Below are 25,583 nucleotides of genomic sequence, written 5' to 3'. Positions count from 1 at the left end.
TACAAAGATCTCCAGATTTTCCAAATATCATTCAGACGTCAATTCAACTTCAAATAACGACCAGAGGTCCTTGTTACTTAAATTTCATTTAGTTATCCAAAGCAGGACACTTGTCAAATACTAGATAGAGCGCATAGAATTCTGAAGTTTGTCTACCTTAGAGTTTTTCTTCCGGAAATCGTAAAATAGACATTTTTTTTTGGAGTCTCAACAGAGTTTGAGTCAAAATTTCTAGGAAAGACTTTTGATCTAAAACAGGACGTCAAGGAATAAAACTTTAATAAATCATTATATTATTAATTCAACTATCAAATACTAGTTGACATCTTGGTGGTTTGCCCACCATGAAGCTAATCTTGAGTAGCTAAAGCAAGAAACTTTCGTGAACCTTCAACACTGGCTAAATCTCAAATATTGGAACTTGTACATCGGCAATTGTGTCTAGCTTTAACAATAATTATAGTACAGCTCTACTTAAAAAAAAAGCGATAAAACAAGAGGGAAAGCCACAGCAGCCAGAGCGTCGACAAGTCGAGGTTGACATTGGTCATGGTGGGAGAGCCCGCTACCGATCGCTTCGAACGTTTTGCAGTGCAGCATCCGTTAGCAGACAGACGGCACAAAACAGAATTCCAATTACTTTCCGTTTTAGCGCTACCCGCCACTTCGTTTTTCGTTTTGAATCGTCTTCGAGTGCATTCGAAATGGTGCATAAAAATCGCATTTTGTCTTCAAATTAGAAACAATTTGGTTGAAACTCTATTCATTTAGCAGAGTATTTGCGAAAATAAAAATTGGAATAACAAAAGCATTAAACAAATTAGAAATGGTAAACTGGAAACGGGGGCCTACCGTGCAGAGCTTCTGCGAAATTCCATTTCCTAAACGTGCACGGACAGCAACGGTGAAGGTGCAGTCTCTGCTTCCTATCAATTTGCAAGTACCCCGTGCACCCCGCACGGTAAGCGAAAACCCTCGCCGTAGCTTCCCATTTCCCGCCTTTCAGCAAACGGTACGGCGAAAGTGGTTCTGGTTACATCAGTAGTTCCTCAGCTGGAACTCTCTCTCTCTCTCTCTCTTCTTCTCTCTTCTTCTCTCTGTAATATCATAACCATAAACAGACCCCACTCGTTGAAGAGGATGATTTGCTACTCATTGCCGTAACAAAACTCGCCGCGCTGCTTCGCGAAAACTCTGTGTCCTTTTCTATTTTTTCATTTAATACTCCAAACAACCCTGCCACCCCGCTCCTCCCACTAACTCTGTAAGAGATGCAAAACGAAATTGGAAATGCCCGACAACCGTGTGTAGTGGTCGGGGTCCTTAGAAGAATTCACTTTAAAGTGCAGTAGAAAATGGTAGTTTGATAGCTTTGGAGAAGAGGAGGAGAAAGGGTGGGGGGGGGTCGTTTGGGTGAGGATAGAGAAGAGGGGTTGCGCGGAGGTGGTAATGCGTACAAAACACACCCGGTGCATCGGTGGATCGATCGACATTCGCCGTCTAGACATCACTCGGATTTATTCGTTTGCTAGCTATTTGTTTAAATTAATATTCTTTGTGTGTGTGCGTTTGCATGTATTTATATTTTGTGTAAGGCAAACAAAACAACAAAAAAAACTCATCCCATCAAGAACAACAACCAAAATCCCGGAGTAAGCTTGCCTAGTTTGTCCGCCCGCCAAGCACGATAACGAAAGACTTCAACGAAGCGACGAACCCCCGCGTACGCGGTCGCAAGGCGCTCTCAATCGGGTGCAATCGCACGGGGGGTTGTTTTGTTGGTTCCGATTGCAGATCTTCGGAGAAACACCGGGAGCTGTGCACCCTCGAGGTAACCTTCTTATATCACCGCTGGCAGCACGCCCTCCCTCCAATCCTTCAACCCTTCCGCGCCTCATCGCTGTCTCGTGCGTGCGAGAGAACTCTTAAGGAGAAAGAATCGAAAGAAACGACTAAACAAACGGTCCGGAATCGGTTACGGAAAAGTGTTTCCAGGCTTCAACCCCCCTTTTTTTTGGTTGGTTGTGTGCGTTGCGCTGTGTGTGTGTGTGTGTGCAAAAGAGAAAGGGAGAACCATTGGAGCTTTTCTTTTATCGCCCGTGCGGTGACTCCTCTTTTCGGGTTCGCGTGCGACAAGGGGACAAAAGACATCCGACAGGTTTTGTATGTGTGTGTGTGTGAGTGTGTGTGAGGGTAGTTGTTTTTTTGGGCTTCTTTAAACCACGGTTATCCCCCAACACCTCTCACCCCATTAAATCCCCTTACCAAACCCTCTCATCCCCGTAGCGCACATTTTGCGCGCCGTCGGCCCCTTCTCCAACACTGTTTGCAGCGAAGCACGGATTCAAGCGATCGAGCCACGACCGGAGCCTTACGTGCCGTGTCGAATTCGTGCGGTGCGCTCAGTTCTAGTTGAACCGTTCGCGGTAACGGGTGTGCCTGGTTTTAGAAGCAGCAGTGCAGAGCTTAAACAAAATCTGTCTTGTGCAGTGTTTGTGTGTGTATTGCGCGGCTCGGATACGTGTTAGCGAACCATTTTCTGGTTAGTTTTCTGTTAGTTTAACGAAAAAAAATTTTTTTTAGAATTATCTAGCTCCAGTGCATGACGTAAAATTGTATACATTTTTTAGCATGTTTCCTAAACTCTTTCTTCTTTCTTTCTCTCTCTTATCATTCAAAAGCTAGTTAGTAGTCGAATAGACAAATTTCGTAGATCCAAAGCGTGTGGTGTAAGTAAAAAAAAATCCCTTTCATTTTGTGGTCCGCGTGCGTGCGTTTTGAACGATAAAAAAAAACGAATCTGCTCCGGTACGGTGTGATAACAGCAGAGCAGACAGGCAGGAAAGGGAAGGCGCGCGGGGAGAGCCTTCTCCGGTGGGGCTGAACGGAGGTCCTACCAGTCAACCAGACCAGACTTCTGTGCGCAATCAACTATCACTATCCTTGCAGCTGTATCGTCACCACCGACAATGATCAGGTAACTAAGACGCTTAGGTTCTTCAAGTCCAGCCAAGCTGTACGGGGATATCCTTTCACCTCACGCGGTAGTAGCCTTCGCGGCAAGTTGGACATGCGGTGCTGCAACAGTGGTGCAGTTGCCCGTGCGATAGGGGAAGATAAATATGATGGAAGCAATGGAGCAATTGTAGATTACCTGCATGGTTGTGGTTTTGTGGATGCGAAGAGTTAAGTTGGCTGGTTCTAGTGATTAAAGGGTTGCCTTGTTCGCTACTTCGCATTCCAATCGCTCGATAGAAGCGGTGTGATAATCAATCCGCAACAAAATAACAACACACATACCCAGACGATCTCAGGGAATGGGAACGAGCTCGCAACCCATCGAAGAACCGGCCTGTAAGCGACGAACCTTACCGTACTACCCAGTTCTTAATGGTGTGGAAGGATGTGATGAAGGTTTTTCGAAAGTGACAGTGAAGCGTCCGACTACACACGAATTGGCACTGGTACCAGCACCTGTACCAGCGCTCGTTGCGGCACGCCGAAAGAAGAACTTATTCCCCCCCCTCCCCCCCTTCCCCTCCTAACACGAGGTCACACACCGTCAAGCCTTCCGTCAACCAACGGTGTGAAGACGGTCGGCATTCGGTTTGAAGTAGGCCACCTCGCGCTCCCGCATCCGCACGCTGCGGCATGTTTGCGCCATTTTCGCCACCACCGGTTCACGATCTAGAAAACAAAGCAGCAACCAGCCACGCAGTGGTGAAGGGAAATCGGCGCCACAAAGCCTATCCCGTTGCCTATACCTGTTGGCCAGATGATGAGCTGTGTTGTAGCGCGCTGCAAATCGAACGTTGTCATCGCTTTTATGATCTTTATAGTAACGCGCGCTCTCGACACGCTTGTGATGGTCCTCGTGAAGATTCACCTCAAGTTGCGAGCTTTTTTAACACGGTGCTCATCATGGTGGCCTTCGTTCCAGTGCTCCACATGTTACATTGCCGAGTAGGACCCTCGGAAGAAGGATTGTACCATTTCGACAGTGAACGCTTTTGCTGACCATTGCGCAATTGATGTCTCGCACAATGATCTGAACGGGGGGGGGGGGGGGGGGGGGGGGGTCACACACTCACACAAAAACGAGGGTGAAAGGGTTCGATTGTGTAGGCAAATTAATGTTTGGTGGGATTGGAGGTTTTTCGATGGTAACATGTGCACAGAGCGAATGGGATGCTGATAGAAGGAATGCTGACGTTCTGGATTGATTTAGGTTGGAATTTTTCTTAATCTCCCATCTAAGAGAAGAAATAGTAGAGAAGGGTTTTGAAGATTTATAAACGATCCTGACACATGCTCTTGGAACTTGGAGCACCAAAATGATTAGGATGTTTCCAACAAGCTCATCTAAGTCGTCCAAACATCTAGAGGTACAGCAGATGCTTTTTAAATCTCACTGGGGTACCACGAAATCGATCTCAAAAATTGAAGGATTGCTTCATTGAGTACAAGCAGATAAAACTGACACATGTTCTTGGAACTTAGCACCAACAATTTTAGAATTTTTCCGATAAGTTTGTCTAAGCCGTCCAGTCATCTAGAGGTAGAGCAGATGCTATCTATATCTGACAGAGGTACCACGATCTTGGTTACAAAAATTGGAGGATTGCTCCAACATAAATTTTGATCGTCTAAGCTCAAGCATTCTAAGGGTGGTCGTAGATTTTTGGAAATTTGTTTACAACGCGATTCAAATGCCAAAGACCCAAGTAATGTAACACACCGCATGATATGCAGTGATAACTAGACCATCAAGCAGCTCATGCAAGACCTAAACTAAAAAAAAAAAAAATAGGTGCTAACGAAAACTTCAAACATCTTCCCAACTCCAATGCGGTTTATATCGATTTCTTTCACAATGTCGCCGCGTTTGATGCATGTGACTAGCATGCTAGCGATACTTCTCCATCCGTGTCGTATGGATGATTCTAACAGAGCTTTGATGATGCTAATCTTACTCGCTGTAGACGCGAAAGAAGGTCACAGCCACTTCCGTGACAAGTGGTTTTGTGTTGCTGTGTGAGTTGTGTTCTTTGGTACGCTTCCACAACCTACCTCGGGGGGTGAACCCGAGATTCCCGAGTCATCGCCGCCATCGAAACGGACCCGCATCTCCTATTTCATCGCCACGTCGGGAAAGTCAGAAGCGAGGTCTAACGGTTGTTTGTATGTTGATACTGCCGCAAACCCATTCTTTAACAGGTGGTTCTCTCTCTCTCTCTCTCTCTCTCTCTCTCTCTCTCTCTCTTTTCTTATATTCCTCTAAGATCTGTTTTTTTATCTAGTTTATTTATTTATGTATTTTTACCCTGGCTTTCTACCTTGCTTCACGATCTCTTCCGCCCTCTTACACCGCCTTCGTCTGCTAGATCTATCGCACACTCCACACGCATGTGTCACCTGTGGCGCGCACCGTGTGTCGTATGCGATCGTAGATATTCACCTCACTCGCTCACTAGCTACCATTGACCTGGCGACGATCAGCATACATAACAGCGTCACCGTACCGGTCCTGCCCGCTCGTGCCCTAACGATCCGCGAGGTTTCCTCCGATACGTCAGATGCATCACCGCGCATCACCCACCGTTTACGCCCATTTTCATGTCATTAACCCCGATATTTTTGGGCTTAGGTCTGGTTTTTGTATTTTGCTTTTTTCCTATCGGTGTATTTCGTGTGCTGCCGTTTGAGTTCCCGATACCGTTCCCGCTTCTAAGCTCCCGGGGCTTAGGGCGAAATGCCTAGGAAGACCTGTGCGAAAAAGTAGGTCTGCCGGCGTGTGATTCCCGAGGAGAAACCGACACACCTGGGGACGACTAATGATTACGCTGGTGTGCCGAAGATGATGCTCGCTGTGGTTTAAAGTTGATAAGCTATTTATTGGTATTTATGTTTAGGGTTCTTATAGCTGTCATCTAGCTGTAACCTCTATTCGATTGGAAGGGGATCTCGTCTAATGGGGTTGTCTCAGAGTATTTCTGTTGTGCGTATCGGAGGTCTCGTAACCTTGATGGGTAGTTGGAAATGAGATCAGATCGACGTTAAAATAGACTAAAACTTTGAATATCCATAAAGCCAAGATTTCAATCTAGAGGACCTCAACGCCTGAACCAAGGTCAATTGGACGCAACAGATGTATTCTCCCAGTGTAGTGATCTAGATTCCACTGGCTAATTTAGGTTGATGTTGCAGAATACTTAATATCAAGGACACAACCATCTGCGCTACCGCTCGCAAAAAGTGCTCTTCAACAGATGCCCACCCGAATGTACCGAAGCTGGTGTACCGAAACGATATACATTTTGCGATTCACACCACTAGCAAACCGTTTCAGTACATCAGCCCTCCCCCAACACCGAATCGGCATCATCTGCCGCAATTAAGAAGTGGCGTTACTGCCATCTTTCCTTGTTGCCAAGGTTGACCTGCCGCCATAGTTTGCTCCATAAAATTAGCATTTAATGCTGCCCATTTTCGGGGACATGACACCCGCAACCCACTCGCATCGCAAACAATTCCGCTACAGGTATTGAAGATGGAACTTACGACCCTTTCCCCCAAACTTCTTCTTTTATTGCGCTACTGAAGCTTTTGTATGCGAAGCGAACTTTCGGCCGACGGATTCGCTTGCCTGCATTGGACACGTTATTTATTGTCTCAAATCACTGTAAGCAAGCGGGAGGGAGGGCACGGTGAAAGGAGGATGATTTCCAAAAGCGGAGTGTGGCATTAACATTTAGTCTGTGTACGTACTGGAGCAAATGGCACCCGTAATGAAGACGAGCAGTGCTTTTTTTTTGCATTATTTTTTTGTAAGACACTTCGCATTGTAAAGAAGGAAAAGCCGTCTATGCCTGCTAGGTGAACAAAGAAACACTTCAATTAATACGCGTGTGGAATGGGGGGACGAGCGAGCTAGACGAGGGAGGGGGAAAACACATTCACCAACAATAAAACAGGGATTTTCGATTGCTTGTCTCGATGCCAAAAATATGCCTCAAACGGAACAAACGAAATGGCAAACAATAACAACAACAGCAGAAGTCGTTAGTCGATCTGATAGAGGGCGCACTTGAATGGTTTGCACTTTAAAGTGAAACGATCACGTCTTGGAGGGTTGATTTTTGTGTGTTTGAAATGGTTTTGAAGGGGTGGTGGGAAGAGAGGGAAGCTACGAGGGATCAATTTGGGTGATGTAACTTATCTAATACACATAACATGACACGACACGTACCATTCAACTGCGGAACGTGTCGAACTGGTGGAAAATGGCGCATAACAATGAGCGATGTATACGCCCCACTAAACCGTACACGTTGAAGTATCTTTATTTGGTTAAGTTATCCGTTTGGTTATAGCACCTCGCATCATTAGCTTTCAATCATGTGAGATCAGCGCAAAAATAATTGGTTTCATAGTGATCCTAATAAAAGCGAGATTTTGGGTGGAGTTAATAGCGCCTGATAGTATGCAATCAGTATAATTTTATTTAGTTATTGGTATAATAGCAGCAGTAGGAGGTAAAGCTGGCAGACGATGGTACTCTTATCATTTCTCCATTATCCATAGAAAGAGTCCTCATTTGGAATCTCTACTGCAGGAAGATGAGATTGCCGTCTCTTGAACATGGCGCTAGGGAGGGCGATTCTAGACTCAGTTCAGGAAGGGAAGTTCAGGAAACATCTTCCGTAAGTCCAACCGGATCCGGGCATAGGATTTTTGACTTGAGACATCATTTGACTCAAGGCTCTTCTATGTTATCAAGCAGGTAACGGAGATAGCGAAGCTCGTCTAATGAAGTCGTTCAAAACTTCTCCTTGTCAAACATGTCTGTGATACATGGATTCTATTCTAAACGAAAATTATTCCTCTTAGACTTTGAGATATTGGGTGGATAAACAATGAACCTTTGGCTGCGAGTGGTAGCGAGAATTTTCGCAGCAGAACAAGATCGCCTAAAGTAACTACTTATGGGAGGTAATTTTGACGCTTCCAATGATAAGTTTCCAGTCATATGTAACTAAGTTTCCAGCAAATTCTAGCAAAAGTTCCAGCAGCAAAGCTCACTTGCCAGTAATCAGGCATGGTCTTTGACAAACTAAGGGCAACGAAAAGGTGCAAAAAAAAAAAAAGAACCCAACACACGCTCCATAAGCGACCGACAAAATATGTCAACTGCGCTACACTTGGCGGAGACGGTTGCATACATTCCGACACAACGCAAAGTGGCCAACGCCACGCTTCCCGAACAGGTTTCCTCCGTGTTCCTTTACTATCTACCGGCACCGTGCCCAATTTCACGGTCGATGTCGTTGCCCTTTTGCGGATCCCGGCCCAGCCCAACCATCAAGTCTAAAGTGGTTGTGTGTGTGTGTGTGTGCTTTCGTCCAATGGACTCCGACCTCGAAATAAACACCCAGTTGGACTGGATTCCCATTTTCGGACCTCAGACCGGATTTCGGATTTCTGGCCAGTGCTGCTGAAGACCGCACTTTTCCCTTTCACCCGTTTTGGGATGTGAGACGGTGCGGCGGAAGGAGAAGAAGGTATGCGATCTAGCTTAGTTGCAGCTGTCTGTAACCTGCTGCAGGCGCGGTATGCTCTCGGGATGGGGTTCGAGTTTGGCAAATCGTACCGGCAAATAAGAAATAGATATGAAATGCTTTTACTTTCCTATTCCCAGCTATCTGGTTTCAGTATCGGGTTTCCCTTCACTCGGTTCTCCCCTTCAATTTCCATCACCTTGCCCTTCCCCCCTTTCCTAGGGGAGTTGGAAAATTTAGTGTTGTTTTTATTTGAAAAGCAATCTTCATGCAGCTTCCCATCCTTGTTGGTTTGCTTTGCTCATCGTTAGTTTGCTCAAGATGGCGGATAGTAACAAAAACAAGAGCGCTAAGTAAACGCTGGAAAAACCTGGAGGAGGAATAGAGGTAACTCCAATTACACACACACACGGCATATCATCCTTCTGTAACGTTCGTCGCGTGTCACATGCGAAAACCCGTTGCGCTCGTCTATTTCCCAACGTTCCGTTTCGGGATGTTTGGCGCAATTTCCGGACATGGCGGTGGTGGTGCATGTTGTTGGTTGCAGTTTGTTGGTTTTTTTTTTCGCTTTTTACCCTCCCCAACTGTAGTGCAGCTGTAGAAAGTTAGTTTGCTGCTACAGCCAAAGGTGAATGGACCACCGGGGCCCTTAAACCTGATGCGGCGAAGAACCGCTCCAAAGAAGGTGTGGGATAGTGGAAAATGGGGCGTGGGACGTCCGCGAATAATGCAAATCATTGGAACAACCGAGCGTTCCGATCGGCAACGATTATCGCAACCGCGAACATGCGTCTTACGTAATTTTTGCTTCAGATTCCGACCACACCGCGAAGATCACATTACCTGCAACGACTCACTCCAAGTTTTCGTACGTACCAAAAAAAAGCCTAAAAATGTCTGACGGTAGATCGGCTTTTGCAGATGCAAAATGAAAATCAAGAGAGGGCAGAAAATGACTGACTTGGAGCATGCGAACGTCGGCGCTCTTTCTCTTCACCCGCTCCGCAAATCCACCAGGGTGGCAGGATCCGCTGTCTCCACGGTAGCCTGACGCAATGACGCGTCCAATATACCCTACCGCGAAGCTATCTGGGTTAACGTGATGCGAATCGAATCCCTTTCGGAGTGCGCCTATTGCGCCGAAGAATGCCTTTTGCCTAACAATCGTAACCCATGGTGACATGGCTGCCGTCTGCGGTGGACTTTTTTGTTGACGACGCAACCCATCCATCAGGCACCCTTGTGCATGCTCACTCATCGATTCCGCACGTTTGTGTCACCGCAGATCGATATTGTGTAGGGCTGGTGACCTGATTGTACGTGGCTTTCCTCCACTGCGACACGTGTGATGCAGCTGTAGTCTAGCAAAGACACTAGGTGGTCCTTCTCCGTTCTCGTATGTAGGGGCCCTCCCCAAGAAAACACAAGAAGCCGTTCATTTGTGATGCTGCTCATTATGTGTTTGCTTGTTCGCTCGTGCTGTTTTTCTTTTCTTTCTTCTTTTGCACCTCCTGCCAGTGTTGCCAGCTTACACAATCGGCATACGGGGTGTGCGGGTTGAGTATTGATTTAACGGCAAATGGGTACGGTGTCCTGCCGTAAGAATGCCGACCGCCATAACAAAGCAGACCTGTACGCATTTTGTTACAAGAAGCAGGAGGTTAGTACCACACACAGTAACGCGGCCATATTGACTCTGGGGAACGAGCAGAACGAGCAACAACCTAAAAAAAATATTAAAAAATGACTCCGACAGGACAGGCCAAGGTTTTACACACATCCCTTGTGTACTGTTTGCCTTTATGTCTTACGAACTCTCATTCTCTCCGCGTTTTATGCGCTGCAACTCGCGTCGCACAACTTCTCGTCGGCCGGAAGGCCCTACGGTATGGTTTAATGGGCGCTCCAGATACGCAATGCGTGCCACCAGCAGAGCAAAACGGTCAGTCTGACCGCATTCAGCGGGCTCGTATCCGAGCATTAAACGAAAGTGAAAGTACACGGGTCGCTGGTTTTTGCTTGTACTTGGAGACTCACACACCACGTCTACGCCGAGACACGTTTATCTGCGTCCCGTTCGCCAACGACCCACCATGACTATATTTTGTTTCTTCTCGTTGTTATATTCTCTTCCTCTCTCGTTTCACATCTGCATGATCAGCTTGCTTCCAATGGTTACAGCATGCGAACGCAAATACTTATCTCGTACCATTTCGTTGCGTGATGCTCCGATTCTTGCTAGCTTAGGACGAACCTGACGAGACAGTACAGCACGTACCTCAACTCACCCGTTTGCGCCAAGTAGATCCTGCTTTGGGTGTTTGGGCCAAAATCGTTTGCGGCCACCAAGGGCAACAAATGGTGTTGGTGAAGCCCACAGAAAAGAAACAACACAACGGAACATACGCCTTCCGACGCCCCAGGCGATTTCGAAGTGGAACCCTCCATTTTTGGCTTCTTTTTGCGTACCACGTGTTACTAGGTCACAAAATGGGGCTGGGCCGGAGTTCTCGCTGTGGGGAGATAGGTTGGGTCCCGGTTAAGTATTTGATCTACGACCTTCGTTATTGTAAAACCTCAGCGAGCGTCACCAACGACATCACCTCATTTCGGGATGGTGCTGTTTGCACTAAAAATGGCTGCCACGTCCTTGGGGAGTTGCGAGTTAAAAAGGTTAATTTTTTGTTTTTGCGACAGCAGTAGTTTCTTGGAGTCGGTTTAGAGCAACTCAGCCAGCAGCAATACGTGGTTTTTAGGCGGGTATCGTGGCAAACAGATTATCGCGGGATAGGACAGATGATCCGAACGATATAATGAACCGGTTTTGTGGTTCCGCAGGTTACTAGCAATAGCTGCGGCTATTGCAATCGGTGGTATCGATGGTCAGTTTCTGGCCTTCGATCAACACGCAACCGAGTGTGCACTGTACGTGAACGGACCCGGCAAATCGTCCGCCTTTGACTACAACCTCAACCTGTTCCGTGGCACAATGTAAGTATCGTCGATGGGGAACGGATGCTAAACGAAGGGTGACACTCGAACATCTTGTACATCTTACTTACTTGCCAGTGCACCGCTGCATGCCGAACCGACCACCTGTATTACGTACGATGCCATCAATCAGGCGTACCTGGATGCCCGGAAGCGGATCCGCGTATCGCAACCGAAAGGTGACTGGAAGACGGAAGACATCGCGACAGTTGGTGAGCTGCTGCTCGACATCTCGATTCAGCTAGCCAGAACGTAAGTATACTACACACAGGGTTTTTGGGGAGATACCAGGTGGCCTTCACCGTCTCATCCGTATCCGTCTTGTTGCGTCACACAGGTATGGTTTGTCGTACGAAGAGATCGAGAAGGGTCTGCCATCGATCGACACGTCGAAGACACTGATCCGTGAGGTATGTCCAGCGTTCCTGTCCGGGGTAGAGTGCCGCCCGGGCAAGTACCGCCGTGTGGACGGGCTCTGCAACAACCTGAAGCATCCGACGTGGGGTGCAGCGATGACACCGTTCCAGCGGCTGATCGGACCACTGTACGCGGACGGTATCAACGCGCCGCGCATCTCGATCACCGGTCACGATCTACCATTGTCGCGTGTCGTGTCCCGCACGATCCATCCGGACGAGGGCTACCATGACCATGCCGGTACGGTGTTTGTTATCGCGTGGGGACAGTTTATGGATCACGACTTTACGCTTACCGCGACACCGCTCGACCCAATCAACCGTAACGACCCGGAGGAGTGCTGCAAACGGCCGCCCCATCTGAAGCACCCGTACTGTAATGAGATTCGCGTCCCGGACGACGACTACTTCTACCGGCTGTTTAACGTCAAGTGTATCGATTTCGTGCGCGGTTTCCCATCGCCCCGTGCCGGCTGTCGGCTCGGTTCGCGCCAACAGTTCAACACGCTCACCTCCGTCATTGACGGTAACACGATCTACGGTGTGAACGAGAAGTTCACCCGGAAGCTACGCACCGGCTACAACGGGCTGCTGCGCATGAACCCGGTGTTTGCCGAGTACGGGCTGAAGGATCTGCTGCCGCTGAAACTGGACATACCGGACGAGGGTTGTACGCGGCCGAACAAGAGCATGTTCTGCTTTGAGGCGGGAGAGATTCGCGTGAACGAGCAGCTGGTACTGACCTGCATGCACACGCTGTTGGCTCGCGAACACAACCGTATCGCGACCGAGCTCGGCAAGATCAATCCACACTGGGACGATGAAACGCTGTTCCAGGAGGCGCGTCGCATCAACATCGCCATCATCCAGCACATCACGTACAACGAGTTCCTGCCGATACTGCTCGGCAAGGAGGTGATGGAGAAGTTCGGACTGCTCACGCAAAAGGAAGGCTACTGGGATGGGTATGACGAGAACATTAACCCGGCCATCATCGATTCGTTCGCGTCGGCCGCATTCCGTTTCGGACACTCGCTGCTACCGACCGCCGTCGAGCGCTGGTCCAAGGCACACAAGTTTATCGCCTCCAAGCGTCTGTCGGATCTGATTCGTCGTCCGTACGATCTTTATCGGGCCGGCGTGTACGACGAGTACCTGATGGGGCTGATGAACCAGGTCGCACAGGCTATGGATGACTCGATCACGCAGGAAGTTACGAACCATCTGTTCAAGAAGGAGGGTTCCCGGTTCGGTATGGATCTGGTGTCGTTCAATATGCAGCGAGGCCGCGAGTTCGGTGTGCCCGGGTACATGGAGTTCCGCAAGTTCTGCGGTTTGCCAACGTCTGATAACTTCGAGGAGCTGTTCGGTTCAATGCCGAACGAAACGGTGCGCCGGTACGAGAGCATCTTCGAGTAAGTACACATAGCTCGTCAGGTTGGGTAAATTAGTTTAACTTGCTTGTCTGGTTGTATCGTTACAGACATCCAGCTGATGTAGATCTATGGTCTGGTGGTGTGTCAGAGCGTTCGCTGCCCGGTTCGATGTTGGGACCGACCTTTGCCTGCATCATCGCTACCCAGTTTAGCTATGTGCGACGTGGCGATCGGTTCTGGTACGAGCTGCCAAACCAGCCGTCCTCCTTCACGCCGGAACAGCTGCAGGAGATCCGTAAGGCGAAGCTTGCTCGCCTGATCTGCGACAACACTGATCTGATCGATACCGTGCAGATCTACCCGATGGTGCTGCCTGATCACGAAATGTAAGTAGCAGTGATGGCCAAGGGCTGTTTTGGTCGGAATCGATATCGGAGCGCTCCAAAATTTCCGTAATCAATGCCGGATAGTAGGTTCGGAATTGGTTCTAGGAATTGGAGCAAGTTCTAAGCAACGGAATCGATACCGGGATCGGAGTTCCAGAACTGATTCCGAAATCGATTCCATAATTGGTTCTGGAGTTTGCTCTAAAATCTGCTTCGTAATCGGTCCCGGAACCAGAAACGATTCCGAAAACAGAATTTGACTTCTGGCTCCGAGTGCCCGTCACCAGAAAGTAGTGAGCTAGTTGAGGGTTTGAGACCCAATTAAAGAACGCTGCCTAATACTACGTACGGTTTTTCCTCTCTCACATACACACAGTAACCCCCGAGTGCCATGCAAGAGTGGAATTCTTCCTTCCATCGATCTGTCCAAGTGGGCCGACTATGGTCACGAGACTCATTCACCTCATCAATATGTAAGCGATTCGTTGTCCCTTAGTGACAGCTACTATTCAGAGCGATTTGAACGGTGTACTAAAATCATGTGACGTTTTGTTTCCTTGTTGCAGCAATTCTTAAACGACATTCCGGAAACGATTGGATTCAAATAGAGCACGGCACACTGTTGTGCCATCTATCCATCCACTCCAATGTACACTGAGATTCTAGATGTATCATTCTCCAAAACTTAACGTAGCCCGGTTTCTTCCTCCGAGCAGGACGAGCTGTGGATGATTGTATCGTGTTGGTTCACAGAACCGTCACCATCAGCTCACACCTAGCCATTTAGCCATCGCTCTTCCCTTCCCTTCTTGAGGTGCATATCTCATGCACGAGATCACCCTGTCCACCCCACTGGTTTCATTGTATTATACACATACGCAAGTTGGAATTTGTAACGCCCCACTTTAACACTTGTTACATTGCGAGCAGCCGCCGCAAACGTGCTGCTGCCAGAACGCATTTAGCCGAGGTGCACATCCTCGACAGACACACCGCTAGACAATAGTGGCCATTAGCAATGGTGGTTGCACGGTGCGTCCACTACCGGCATCCCGTTCGAGCATCATCGAGCCAGCACGCGCTGCTAGAAGCTTCTTCCGACAATCATCGAGAGATCAGCATGGAACGCTCAGAAGAGTAGGTGTGCCAATCATTGTAAAACAAAGCCCAACCCCTACAACGAAGCTGTAAACTAGGATGATGTTCCCTGGATGTGGTGCAGTGCCGGAACAGAGTCCCCCGGTAGTGGACATAGCACGCACACCGCAATTGTGCCTTCCGCCTCATACTTCTCTTCTGCTATGGCACGGACGTTAAGAGAATTTATATATATAAATACGTTTATTCCGTTTTCCCTGTTTTTTTTTATTTTATTTTTACTGTTTAGAACGGCCCTTGTTTTTGTGTAATATTTATGTAAATAATAAATTGTTCGATCAAATAGGGGGGTTTTTTAGTGTGTTCATTCTTTCCAGCAATCAAAACGAGCAAGGTAAACGTTGCAGCAATCAAAACGAGCAAGGTAAAATGGTAAATGTAGTTTTTAACGGGACAGTCACGTTTTTCTTTCAACCAAAAATTGATGTCCCGTCGTATCCGTCAGCTAAATACGAACTCAGCGCAGAAAATACACCTTCAACATCGAAATAAAATTGTATTCGAGCGATTGATTTGTTATATGTTGAACACAAAAGGAAAATGTAATATGAACGCTTGTCGCCCCCTAAAATACCCCACGTAAGGCCTTTTCCAAAACTATACGTCATTTTTTCTATTTTTCATCAACTCCGTATGGTCAGCCTAGTTAAGGAATTGAAGTGCAACACTGAGACAGGCGGTCTGCATATTATCTTTTAATATTATAAATTTTTATTGCACTTTTTTAAATATTTTTTTTACTCAAATAAATAACCAAAACGGCACGGAATAGAATCATACAAAAGAAAACTATTCAAAATCATTAGCCATTGCTTGGAACGCTAGGAACGGTTCACCTGCATCCTCTAGCACCAGTAAAACTTTTCTACCAGCACTACTAGGCAGGAAGACGATTTTTCCCATCCTCAGCTCGAGCTCCGATTCCTTCAGCTTCAGCTTTCCTTTACCACTGACAACGAGCAGAATCGAACCATTAGCCGGATTACTCACACTATACTCTCCCACACTGCCTGCTAGGCTGATTTCAGCTACAGCAAAATCCGGCACCGGTGGCAAGAAGGTGCGCGTAAACGGTTGCTCTAGGGCATTTAAAACCGTTGGCTGAAACAGCATAGCTTCACCGGGCAGACAGTCGTACGAGACCAGTCGTAACAGTGTGTCAACATCCTTGAACTTTGGCGTTAATCCTGCTCGCACCACATTATCCGAACAGGCCATACACTCCACGCAGTCACCGTCAAGATAGGCGTGCGGTACGTTCGCTGCGAGATAGATTGCTTGGCCCGGCTTTAGGCGTAGGTAGTTGAGAAAGTAGATCGACAACACACCAATGTCACAGCCAAAGTCGGCGTACAGACGCAGAAATAGATCGCTCAGTTCGCAGGATTCTGCTGTACGCATTCGTTCGGCGGTACGCTCGATGCAGCGCTGAACAGCAGCAGGTCCACTGTGCATCAGCTGTTCGTAAGCAATCTGGACGGCGGATTTGTCGGGTGTGGCAAATTTTGCCAATACGCTTTCTCCTAGCAATTCTTGCAGTTCGGGCGATTTCTGCAACAGCTCATTGATTTCGGAACAGGGACGAAAGCCACACAGGGCTTGAAAATCGGTCAGCGCGATGGCCAGTTCTGGCTTGTGGTTGGGATCTTTGTAAATGTCCGGAAATTGGCGGTGCAGCTTCTCGGCCTCGATCTAAAATGATGAGCGAATTTCAATTAGCCACTAGAGGAAATATGCAAAGAAGCAGATGACATAACTAATGCTCATACTTACGATATATCCGTCATAGCGATATATCCGTAAGTCACAAACTCCGCGCGTCCGCTTACCTTATCCGGATGAACCTGCACACTGAGTGCTTTCCGGATGCTTAACACCTTCAGCAGAAACGGTAGCCGTCCCGCGCCCGATCCAATCATACCGACCGGATCGGCCCTTATCGTCTCGTCCAGCCCTTTACCGTCGCTTTTCACCGTAGCGGGTCCGTTAACGTGATCGCCCATCCACAGCTCCGCGTACGGACATTCCGGCGCTACCTCGAGCCGTTCGTCGTTGGCTTGCGCCAGCTGAGCAACGAACGATTGTTGGCCTAGCTTGCCCCAATCGTAGCACATTAACTTACCGAGAATCTCCATCGTTTGCTGGTCGCTGGACAAAATGAGGGCAACAGACTGTACGTTGGAGATTGTACTCAATGCAGTTTGTCCGAGCGGTGACTTTGGCGGACGTTGTGTTATGTTCTGGCTTTCTCCACCTCGAACGAAGCCAACGGGGACAAAAACAACGGGACCAGAACCAGCTGACAGGTGGCAGGCAGATCAGTTCGGTGTTCCGAATGCTAGAAATAATGTAAAAGTGGTTTAAAGCTGAGATTTTTATGGAAAACTATCTTATAAAACAATGAAAAATATGTTAATATAAAAATGGAATGAAAATATGAAAAATGATAAAATTAGACAAGCTTTGCACGACTGTGTGTGTGCGATTTCACAGAGAAAAATTAATCTAAATTGCAAGAAAATGCATAGATATCGTTCTCAAAACAATAAAAATTACAATAAAGTTTATTAGAAAGCGAAAATCATAAACGTTGTAAATGCAAACCTCCGTTTCAATACAAAACTCAATCTGGAATATCGACACGCACACTATAAACGCACACCCCCCACGCACGCATGTCAAATCAAGCTGTAACGTCAAACGCGGCGGCTTGTTTACCAAAATCATTTACAGCGCGTACGAAACATTAGTAGGAAACCCGATAAGGTGCGTACAAAGCAGGCCCGGAACGGTGCGCGGGATGAAATAGAATGTGTTTGTAAAGATTTTGTTTACTACAATTAGCGCGACCGATTGTGAAGCGCTTGTCAAACAATTCAAATTAAGCGCAAACCCTTGTTCTTCGGAGTGGTTTTTGGTGACGTTTCCATGGCTACAAGAAGGGTGAAGGAGAGAAGCCTTGTGTGAGCAAAGAAAACTGCCGCCGTGGATTTTGTTAACTTTGTGATTCCGTGTGAGGAAATAGCCTCTTTGCCCGTCCAGATTAGCAAATCACGGTGCGTGTGTGAAAAAACGGCCGGAATGTGGCAAACGCGCGAGAAGGCACGCTAAATGCATTGGGTTGGGTCAGTGGCGGATGCGTGTGCTTGCACGGCTGTGAGAAAAGTGCATCGAGTCGTGTAAGGTGAGAGCGAGAACTGGATGGAAAGAGACAACGCTTTCATCTGCGTGTGAGGGAGAGCGTCAAGCTGGAAGTTGCATATACACGAGAACACACGAACACTATCAACGACACGTAAACACCGTGTGAGAAGCGGTACCAGAGAGCGAACTTAATTTCTCACTATAGTGAGAAGTGGTCGCTCACTATAGTGAGAAGCAAGATTTTATTCCCACCTGTGAGCGAACTTGGTGTCATTATTGTCACTAGAGTGAGAAGTGTCTACTCACTTTAGTGTGCAGCGAGTTTTTTCTGTCGTTGCCTGGGATAGTGAGCAACCGGTATTCTCATCTACGCGCAGCATAGTGCAGTTTTGTCTATCAACCAGTCTCAGGAGCACAGGAGCAGAAACGCCTTGTCCTTGTCTTTCGTACAGTCCCGTCCATATACATCGTTACACATTGACAAATGAGAAAGAGATGACGCGTGATTGTGAATCTCACCAGATAGTGAGAGCGAGATATCAGATAGTGAATGCGTACCGTCAGTGAGCCGTTTGTTTGTGTGTAGCACCTAGCGCGTCCGTCCCTGCAGTAGTGTGTGTGTGTTGTGTGGTTGCGACGCGTCAGTAGAGTGAGATGGTGTCCTCCCCCACCCCACTGTGATTCGATCACGGGAATAGGGTGTGTACACCGTTCGTTCGTTCTGCATTTTTTCTCCGGATAACGTCCCGCTCGGTAGCGCATCGGATCGCGCGCGGATGTTCAGTGCCTCCTTCACCGCCACCGTGCGCGCGTGTGTGTGTTGTGCGTAGTGCGTTAACGCGGATACGCGGACGGCTTTTTTTTCGGTTGTTTGTTTGTTCGTTACACAGGTAGTGTGTCACCACCGTGTTGCCGATATCGGGTGGACTGCGCTTTTTCTTTCTTCCGTTTTTGGAACGTGCGTGAGTAATGCGGTGAGCAACAGCCAGTAGATGGTAGACGGGCCGCGAAATGAGCAGGTCTCTCTATCTCTGTACACGGTTGTCTCGCTTCATCTCGCCTAGACCGGTCTAAGGAATGTGAAGCGCATTGACAGCAAATCGTTCTGTAAGATCATCGGTATGCATGTATCGTTTCTCCCGCTGTACAACTTCCTCATATGCGCCCGTCTATCAATGTGTGTGTGTGGGAAAATGGTGGGCGTTTATCGAAACGATGCAGCTTTCCAGACGAACGGAAATTCACCCCTTAAAAGAGAGTGAAAGAGAGAAAGAGACAGATAGAGCGAGCGAGATGAAAAGTACTGCTACGCGCTTAATAATGTTACTTTTTGGAAGCAAACACACTCTGTGTGTTGGTGTGGATGTATCATCCGTCACGTTGTGGGAGGGGAGGGGAGGGTTTGTTGGAGGGTGATTTTTACAAGGCGAAAGTTTTGGATTGGGTCATTACGATTGTGTGTGGGAAGCGAAACAAAAAATAATATATGACCGTGCAACAATGTTCATCAAACTAGAGAGAGAGAGAGAGATAGAGAGAGTGCGCGAAAGAGAAGAAATAGGCATGACAATGACAGCCCGAAAGTATGCAACATTCAACAAACGCGTACCCCATCAACCGTACCCAACAAGCAAACAACTTCTCTCGATCAACGTATCCCAGCGCCACAGCCCGCTTTCTTGGTACAATATCAAGAACATTGCGACAGAAAGAGATGGAAAGCGTATCTTGCAGCGAGCAAGAGAGAGAGAGAAAGAAACTTCTGAAGGAAAAATAACAATTCGTCTTGTAAAGAAACGTTACAATGGCGAGAATAAAACAATACATAAATGCTTGGTAACCATGACCGGTTGCGAGAAAGAGAGAGAGAGAGAGAGATAGAGCAAAAGAGAGCAATAGGCGAGCCACACACACTCGCGCTTACGCACGCACTCACGAGTAGCAGCCCGCACACACACACACAGCCACACAGACACATCCCTACGCGACAGGGAGTGTAGCGAAGCTGTCTCTGGAGCATCAATTGGTTGTTATTCTGTATCGGCAACAGACGAAGGTTAAACCCCATTGTTTGTGCCATCCTTTTCCCGGAACACCCACCGAGAAACACCGAGAAACGGAATTTCCCGTCTGCCGAATTGTGAAAGAAAGCGCATCATAAACCCTACGAATTATCGAAGTAGACACTAAAGAACAAAAGCGGGAAAACATTATCCCTTCTTGTTTCTTAGATTTAGAGAGAAAATCAAGTTCCACACATTTAAAGAGCTGCCTTTTTTTTATCAGTCTAGAACGTTTCTTTGTGTGTGCGTGCGTGCGTGACAACGGGTAAAGAAAACGTGGGAAAACTCCAGATTCTCTCCACTGTGCCTGTGTGTGTGTGTGTGCGTATGATATGACAAGGGGCAAGAAACAATGTTGTGCGAAACACTAACAGAGCACAACCTACACACATACACATAGAAACGGGAAAATCTACAATCAAACCACTCAACAACCAACAGTGTACCGCGTTAATGTTGTAGTTGTGTGTGTGTGTGCGAAAGACGCGGTTCGTCCCTTTTGTTCTACAGTCCAGCTGGCCGGCCCTTTCCTATCCTTGGCCAAGACGAATGCGCTGTTACGGGGGCCCGCAGTAAGCCTGTGAATAATTTAGCAGGCGGGTGATAATTTTCCCTCATTTTCCACTCCACTTCTTCTTCATCTTCCACCTTCTTTAGGGTTTCTGGTCCCTCTCGGTTGTCATTTTCCCTCCGGCAGCGGATAATTGCACACACGGGTGCAGTTTAGCGCGTTTTGTGTGTGTGTGTGTGTGAGTGTGTGTATGTACCTCTTATTGTACCAGCCCAGCGAGGACCAACTAACCTACGAGAGTAAAAAAGGCAGTGTGTGCGTGTGTATATGTGTATGTGTGTGAAAGAGTGTTTTTGTTGTTGTTGCGTTGTGATAAGAACTTGTCTTCGAGTACTGCTGGAACTCCCCCACCCGCTTATCGTATGATCGTTACGCCACGGACTCTGTTCACTCTTGGTACGTAACGATCAACCGGTCCAGTAGCTAGACGACAATTGCCAACAGTCAGAAACAGGTCCGTCGGTGCAGGGTGTGAGAAAACCTCCCCCACCCCGAAGGAAGAGCGAGCGTTCGGTGGAGAAACGGGGTTAATGTGGATTGCCAAAACGGCACCGACCGGTCACGATCACAGACGCGCGGGAGATTGTTTGGGCAGATCGTGGCAGATCATCTCTAGAGGGTCCTGCCAGATCCTACCTGCGGTAGAGACGGTCAGCCTCTCCCTCTAGCTACGCGCTAGAAGAGGACGAGCGTGCGTAGAGAAACGTGAGATCTACAGCAACAAAACTAGTGAATTGACGACGACGACGGCAGGGTGTAATAGCCCGCGACGCATCAGGACCAAGCAGCGCGCCCCGTTGACAGCTGCAGGATGTTTAAGTACATACCGATATTTAAGGGATGCAACCGGCAGATCGAGTACGTCGACAACCGGCACTCGTCGCTGCCGAACGTCCCGGAGGAGATCTTCCGCTACTCGAACAGCCTGGAGGAGCTGCTGCTCGATGCGAACCACATTCGCGATCTGCCGAAGGTAAGTGCTGATGCTAAACCTCTCTTTTAAGCCTTGCAAAATGTATGACAGATCATCTAAACCATTTTTTCTGTGTGTGTTTTGACGTTTCGAGACTAAAATGGGAATGGCTGTCTATATAATACAGATAGTCAACCCTAGCCTGCTCCAAAAACCTTAAAAGCCTACTCAGGGTAAGGTTTGGAGTTCAAATCCCATCCGGAGGCATTAGAGCATGGCCTAGCAGGTCATTAAGACTGGTGTCATTGCTACGAGATTTGACAGATGAAGCCGGATGTGGTTAATCGGCCAAAATCTATCAAAACTCATACAATATTGTACAACTGAACAGTGACACTCAGCCTAAGTTAAGAAGAGAAAGCATCTATGATATATATGAGCGATGAGCACGACTATTTGAACGATTTTCAAGTTGAAGTTATCATAGATCCTATTGTTGGTCTTCTAACGTCAAGAGAGAGATACGTCAATTTGAGGATAAGTTGAGCCAAGGAAACCTCAGAAATCACATCCCTTAAACCCGTAGGGTTTTGCAGTGCCAAACAATCAGGTATTCAACCCTATGATGGGAGGCAATATTTAATCAATTCAAGTTACAGTCGCCCTATTCCATCTGCTTTTTTTCATACCTTATGAATGTTTTGAGTTTTATGCTGGGTTGTTGCTTATCGCTGAAAGCGAATAAAACAGAACCCACAACTCAACGCACGGCTCCACCCATGCTTGGCATGGGCACTGATGAGTCTTATCAAAAGTTGATACTAGTTGTTGATAATATTTCTTTTTTATTTCATTAGGGAAAGGTACAGCAAAAATAGCTAGCAAAAGGTTACAAAAGCGACATTTGTACTTTATTGGATGCAGCCGTATGGCTTCAAATTATTGCTGTGCGTACTGGGTAAAAGTGAGTGAGTTATTTGAATCTTTCTAATGAAAGAATCAATGCGAACGAACTCTTCACAAATGTTTTTTTTTTAATTGTGATTCAAATCGCATTTTCAAAACATTTTCGTGATTCGAAACCCTCTGGTGACTATCAACTCCTTCATAATGAGTTTAATTAGAACGATTCCCTTAAGAGTTGGTATAAGAATTGAATCCTGATAGGGAAGGAGTGAGAACGAATTAAATCCTTTAAAAAAAGTAGTTTTTTTCTAACCTCTAATGCAAATATCTCTGATATTACATTAAATACTACTATGCCGCAACGTTTGTCTGCCAATGCAAGTATGATACAGGTCAAATTTTAACCCGGATTTAATTGCTTGACATTGCAGTGTATCTGTTAGCGTGCCGTATTGCTGATTCCGTGGACGAAAGTTTGAATCTCATTCTTTGATGTTTTTTGCTCTGTCTTCATAATCAAAGCTGTTTTATTTTTTCCAATACGTTCCTTCTTTTTGATTGCAACTGTCTCTTGCGGTCAACAACATATTTTTTCAGGAACCTCAAAATCTCGTTTATGTCCCTCCCTGTAAAGGAATAACAATTTTAATTAGCGTTGTTGAATGTTTCCGCTTCTTCCGACTTATCTGCGCTGTACGTATGCTAACGCACCACTCGCTTACTTGCGTTTTACCGAAAACACAGCCAGCAAATATGCACAAAAACTACGCGTGGAACGTCCTACGCGCTTCCTTGAAACTGACTTCAAACAACCTTTTTTTTTGCGAAGAAAGCCCTAGAAAAACAATGTACAAAAAAATTTAAAACAATCACTACTATACCGCCGCATATTGTTCAACTGTGCTTCAGTTTCTGAATGTATGTGTGTGTTTTTTATGGTATCTTTATTTGTGGTCCGCCGCATTGAAGCGAAAAACTTCAATCCGGGTCCGGGAAAGCTAACCAAGCGAGAGCATTCCCATGGTTTTTTTTTTGGGGTTCGAGGCAGCAGCCACTGCTGCTACAGACAGTGAGTTTTGATGTCGTCATAGCATGTCAGCAAGAACCCGGGCTTGAAACGATTACTATCGCAGAACGGAATGTTCCGGTAAAGCGACAGCAGCGGCACAGAGAAAAGAGAGGGAGAACGAGAGTTGGGAGAGAAAATTTCTCATGATCGCACGAAACGCGATCATGGCTGGGGAAGGTTCTATGCAGGGTGTGCGTGATGTGCGAAGAAGCGTGATCCCGCGGTCACCCTTTCGGTATGATCTATCTCTCTCTCGCAGCCATCATGCAACTTCTCCAGCGGCAATTGCCGGACGCAACCGGGAACCGCTCGTGTGTCTGTGTGGAAGAGTGCGTGCGGGAGTTATAGAACAGAGAAGGCTCCGGGAGTTGCAGCTCGGGGTTAAAGAAGAACGGGGTGGACCAGTTTTCCATCCCGTTTTTGGGCAGAAACACAACCACGCCGAACACCGCGATGACGACACCATCGTGCCTGGTTGTTTCATTATTCAACCACTACTACGCCACACCGGTCTCTTGTGAACCGTTACATCGTCATCGGTAGCTATGTGTGTGTGTGTGTGTGTGAGTTTGTGGGGTGGTAGGGGGAGGCGAACTGTGGAGATGTGTTTGAGTATGAACCCTGCTGCCCAGAGAGCATATCTGGAGAGATTTCCACCGCAACGCTGACATTCGGTTGTGGCCAGATTGCGTAGTTCGCCAGCTATCCACAGACACACGTAGGGAGTCTTTCGCCAACGCGAACAATTGATCGTTGGCTTTCTGCTCCCGCTATTGGAGCTACTCTCGGTGCCCCCAGTATACGCATATGGGCGTGTTACCATGTCGACATCTGATAATACTTAATGTCTACAACGCCGTATGATTGAGATGCGCCATAAGTTGTGCCTGTTTATTGCTAGAAAACAGTTGGTAATACTCGAGATTTTGGGCAACGAGTAACGATGTGTCGTCCACGAAATTGACGACGTTTGCTAACATCCAAGGTAGCTCTGTAGAGCTCTGAGGGAACTTAATGAATCCTAACCCTAAAAATAGTACACTAGACTTCAATATTTCCCTAAAAAATCCCAAACCTCCTGCCATTTGTATGTCTACAATTGCTGAGAGCTCTGCTGGGTTTTTCTTTACTATGCCTGCAGCGGCTGAGTACATCTTCCGACTCCATTATATTGCTTTACATTGCTGAGCATATTTATTGCTACGAGGGTGAAAACTCGCTCGGACACAATTGGGCAGCTATCTGGACTGATCGTACTTACTGGTGCACACAGTGGGAAGTTTGCATCATAATTGTGTGCATTCCTTTGGCCAGGGCAGGAGAGTTGTACTTCTTCCTTCTCCAGACCGCCAGAGGCCTATTTAGCCCTGGGAGAGGGAAGCCATACCAACGAACGAAAGAGATACATAAAGAAATCAGTTTTCCGTCAGCTTGTACGTCTCTTACCCCTCTGCAACTCACTGTATAGCATCATTACGTCTCGTATAACTGCATTGATTTATCGGAACGGGTAGGAAGGAAAAAAAGAGCAGCCAAGATAAAGCAAGTTATCATCTCCGCTAATTGACAGCTCGTAGTATACCTGAATCAACCTAGAACGATCGCGGTGCATTGCTACTGCTTCCTTCCAGCGGCGATGGTTACGAAGTGCGCAAAGTCACCTTTTTACCATGACTTGAAGAAACGTACAGACGTACCAGACGTCCCATTAAGGCACCATTTTGCATGTCACATTACAACGATTAAACTGTGGAACCCCTTCGCGTTCCAGCGTTTATTGTGACAAACAAAGACTGATCGTACCTTGATTGCGTGTACACACACACACACACACTCTTAGCGACAGCCACTTAGCGAAGTACTTCCATCCAAGCCATTAGTTATGTGTGAGATATGCGTGCCCATGGTAGTATCGCGTTTGGATGATCAAACACCTTGCACGGTCCCTTGTTCCAGCTCGACGATGATGACACCCAGTCAGTCCCCGGTCTGAAGGTTTGAGTGCTTTTTTGTTTACCCCCGCAGGTGT

General features: G+C 47.2%; 3 protein-coding genes across 3 annotated transcripts in view; 2 read left to right on the top strand and 1 right to left on the bottom strand.

Moving 5' to 3' along the window:
* Nucleotides 1-8,879: 8,879 nt before the first annotated feature.
* Nucleotides 8,880-14,338, top strand: LOC126563033 (peroxidase). The gene is made up of 7 exons (XM_050219645.1): nt 8,880-8,911; nt 11,400-11,552; nt 11,631-11,804; nt 11,890-13,383; nt 13,452-13,730; nt 14,107-14,203; nt 14,297-14,338. The coding sequence occupies exons 1-7, from the start codon at nt 8,880-8,882 to the stop codon at nt 14,336-14,338; spliced, it is 2,271 nt and encodes a 756-aa protein (XP_050075602.1).
* Nucleotides 14,339-15,677: 1,339 nt separating this feature from the next.
* LOC126558277 (mannose-6-phosphate isomerase) lies at nt 15,678-17,023 on the bottom strand. The gene is made up of 2 exons (XM_050214270.1): nt 16,718-17,023; nt 15,678-16,580 (listed from the first exon to the last, which is right to left on the bottom strand). The coding sequence occupies exons 1-2, from the start codon at nt 17,021-17,023 to the stop codon at nt 15,678-15,680; spliced, it is 1,209 nt and encodes a 402-aa protein (XP_050070227.1).
* A 4,452-nt stretch (nt 17,024-21,475) lies between these two features.
* LOC126561829 (protein lap4-like) overlaps nt 21,476-25,583 on the top strand; it is a 48,750-nt gene continuing 44,642 nt past the window's right edge. The window contains exon 1 of the mRNA XM_050218164.1: nt 21,476-21,639. Coding sequence (XP_050074121.1) covers nt 21,478-21,639 — 162 coding nt within the window. The 5' untranslated portion in view covers nt 21,476-21,477. The remainder of the gene's footprint in view (nt 21,640-25,583) is intronic.

The sequence above is a fragment of the Anopheles maculipalpis genome, chromosome X (genome assembly GCF_943734695.1).
Source record: "Anopheles maculipalpis chromosome X, idAnoMacuDA_375_x, whole genome shotgun sequence".
Taxonomy (NCBI): Eukaryota; Metazoa; Arthropoda; class Insecta; order Diptera; family Culicidae; genus Anopheles; species Anopheles maculipalpis.
This window is presented reverse-complemented; position numbering and strand designations above follow the sequence as displayed.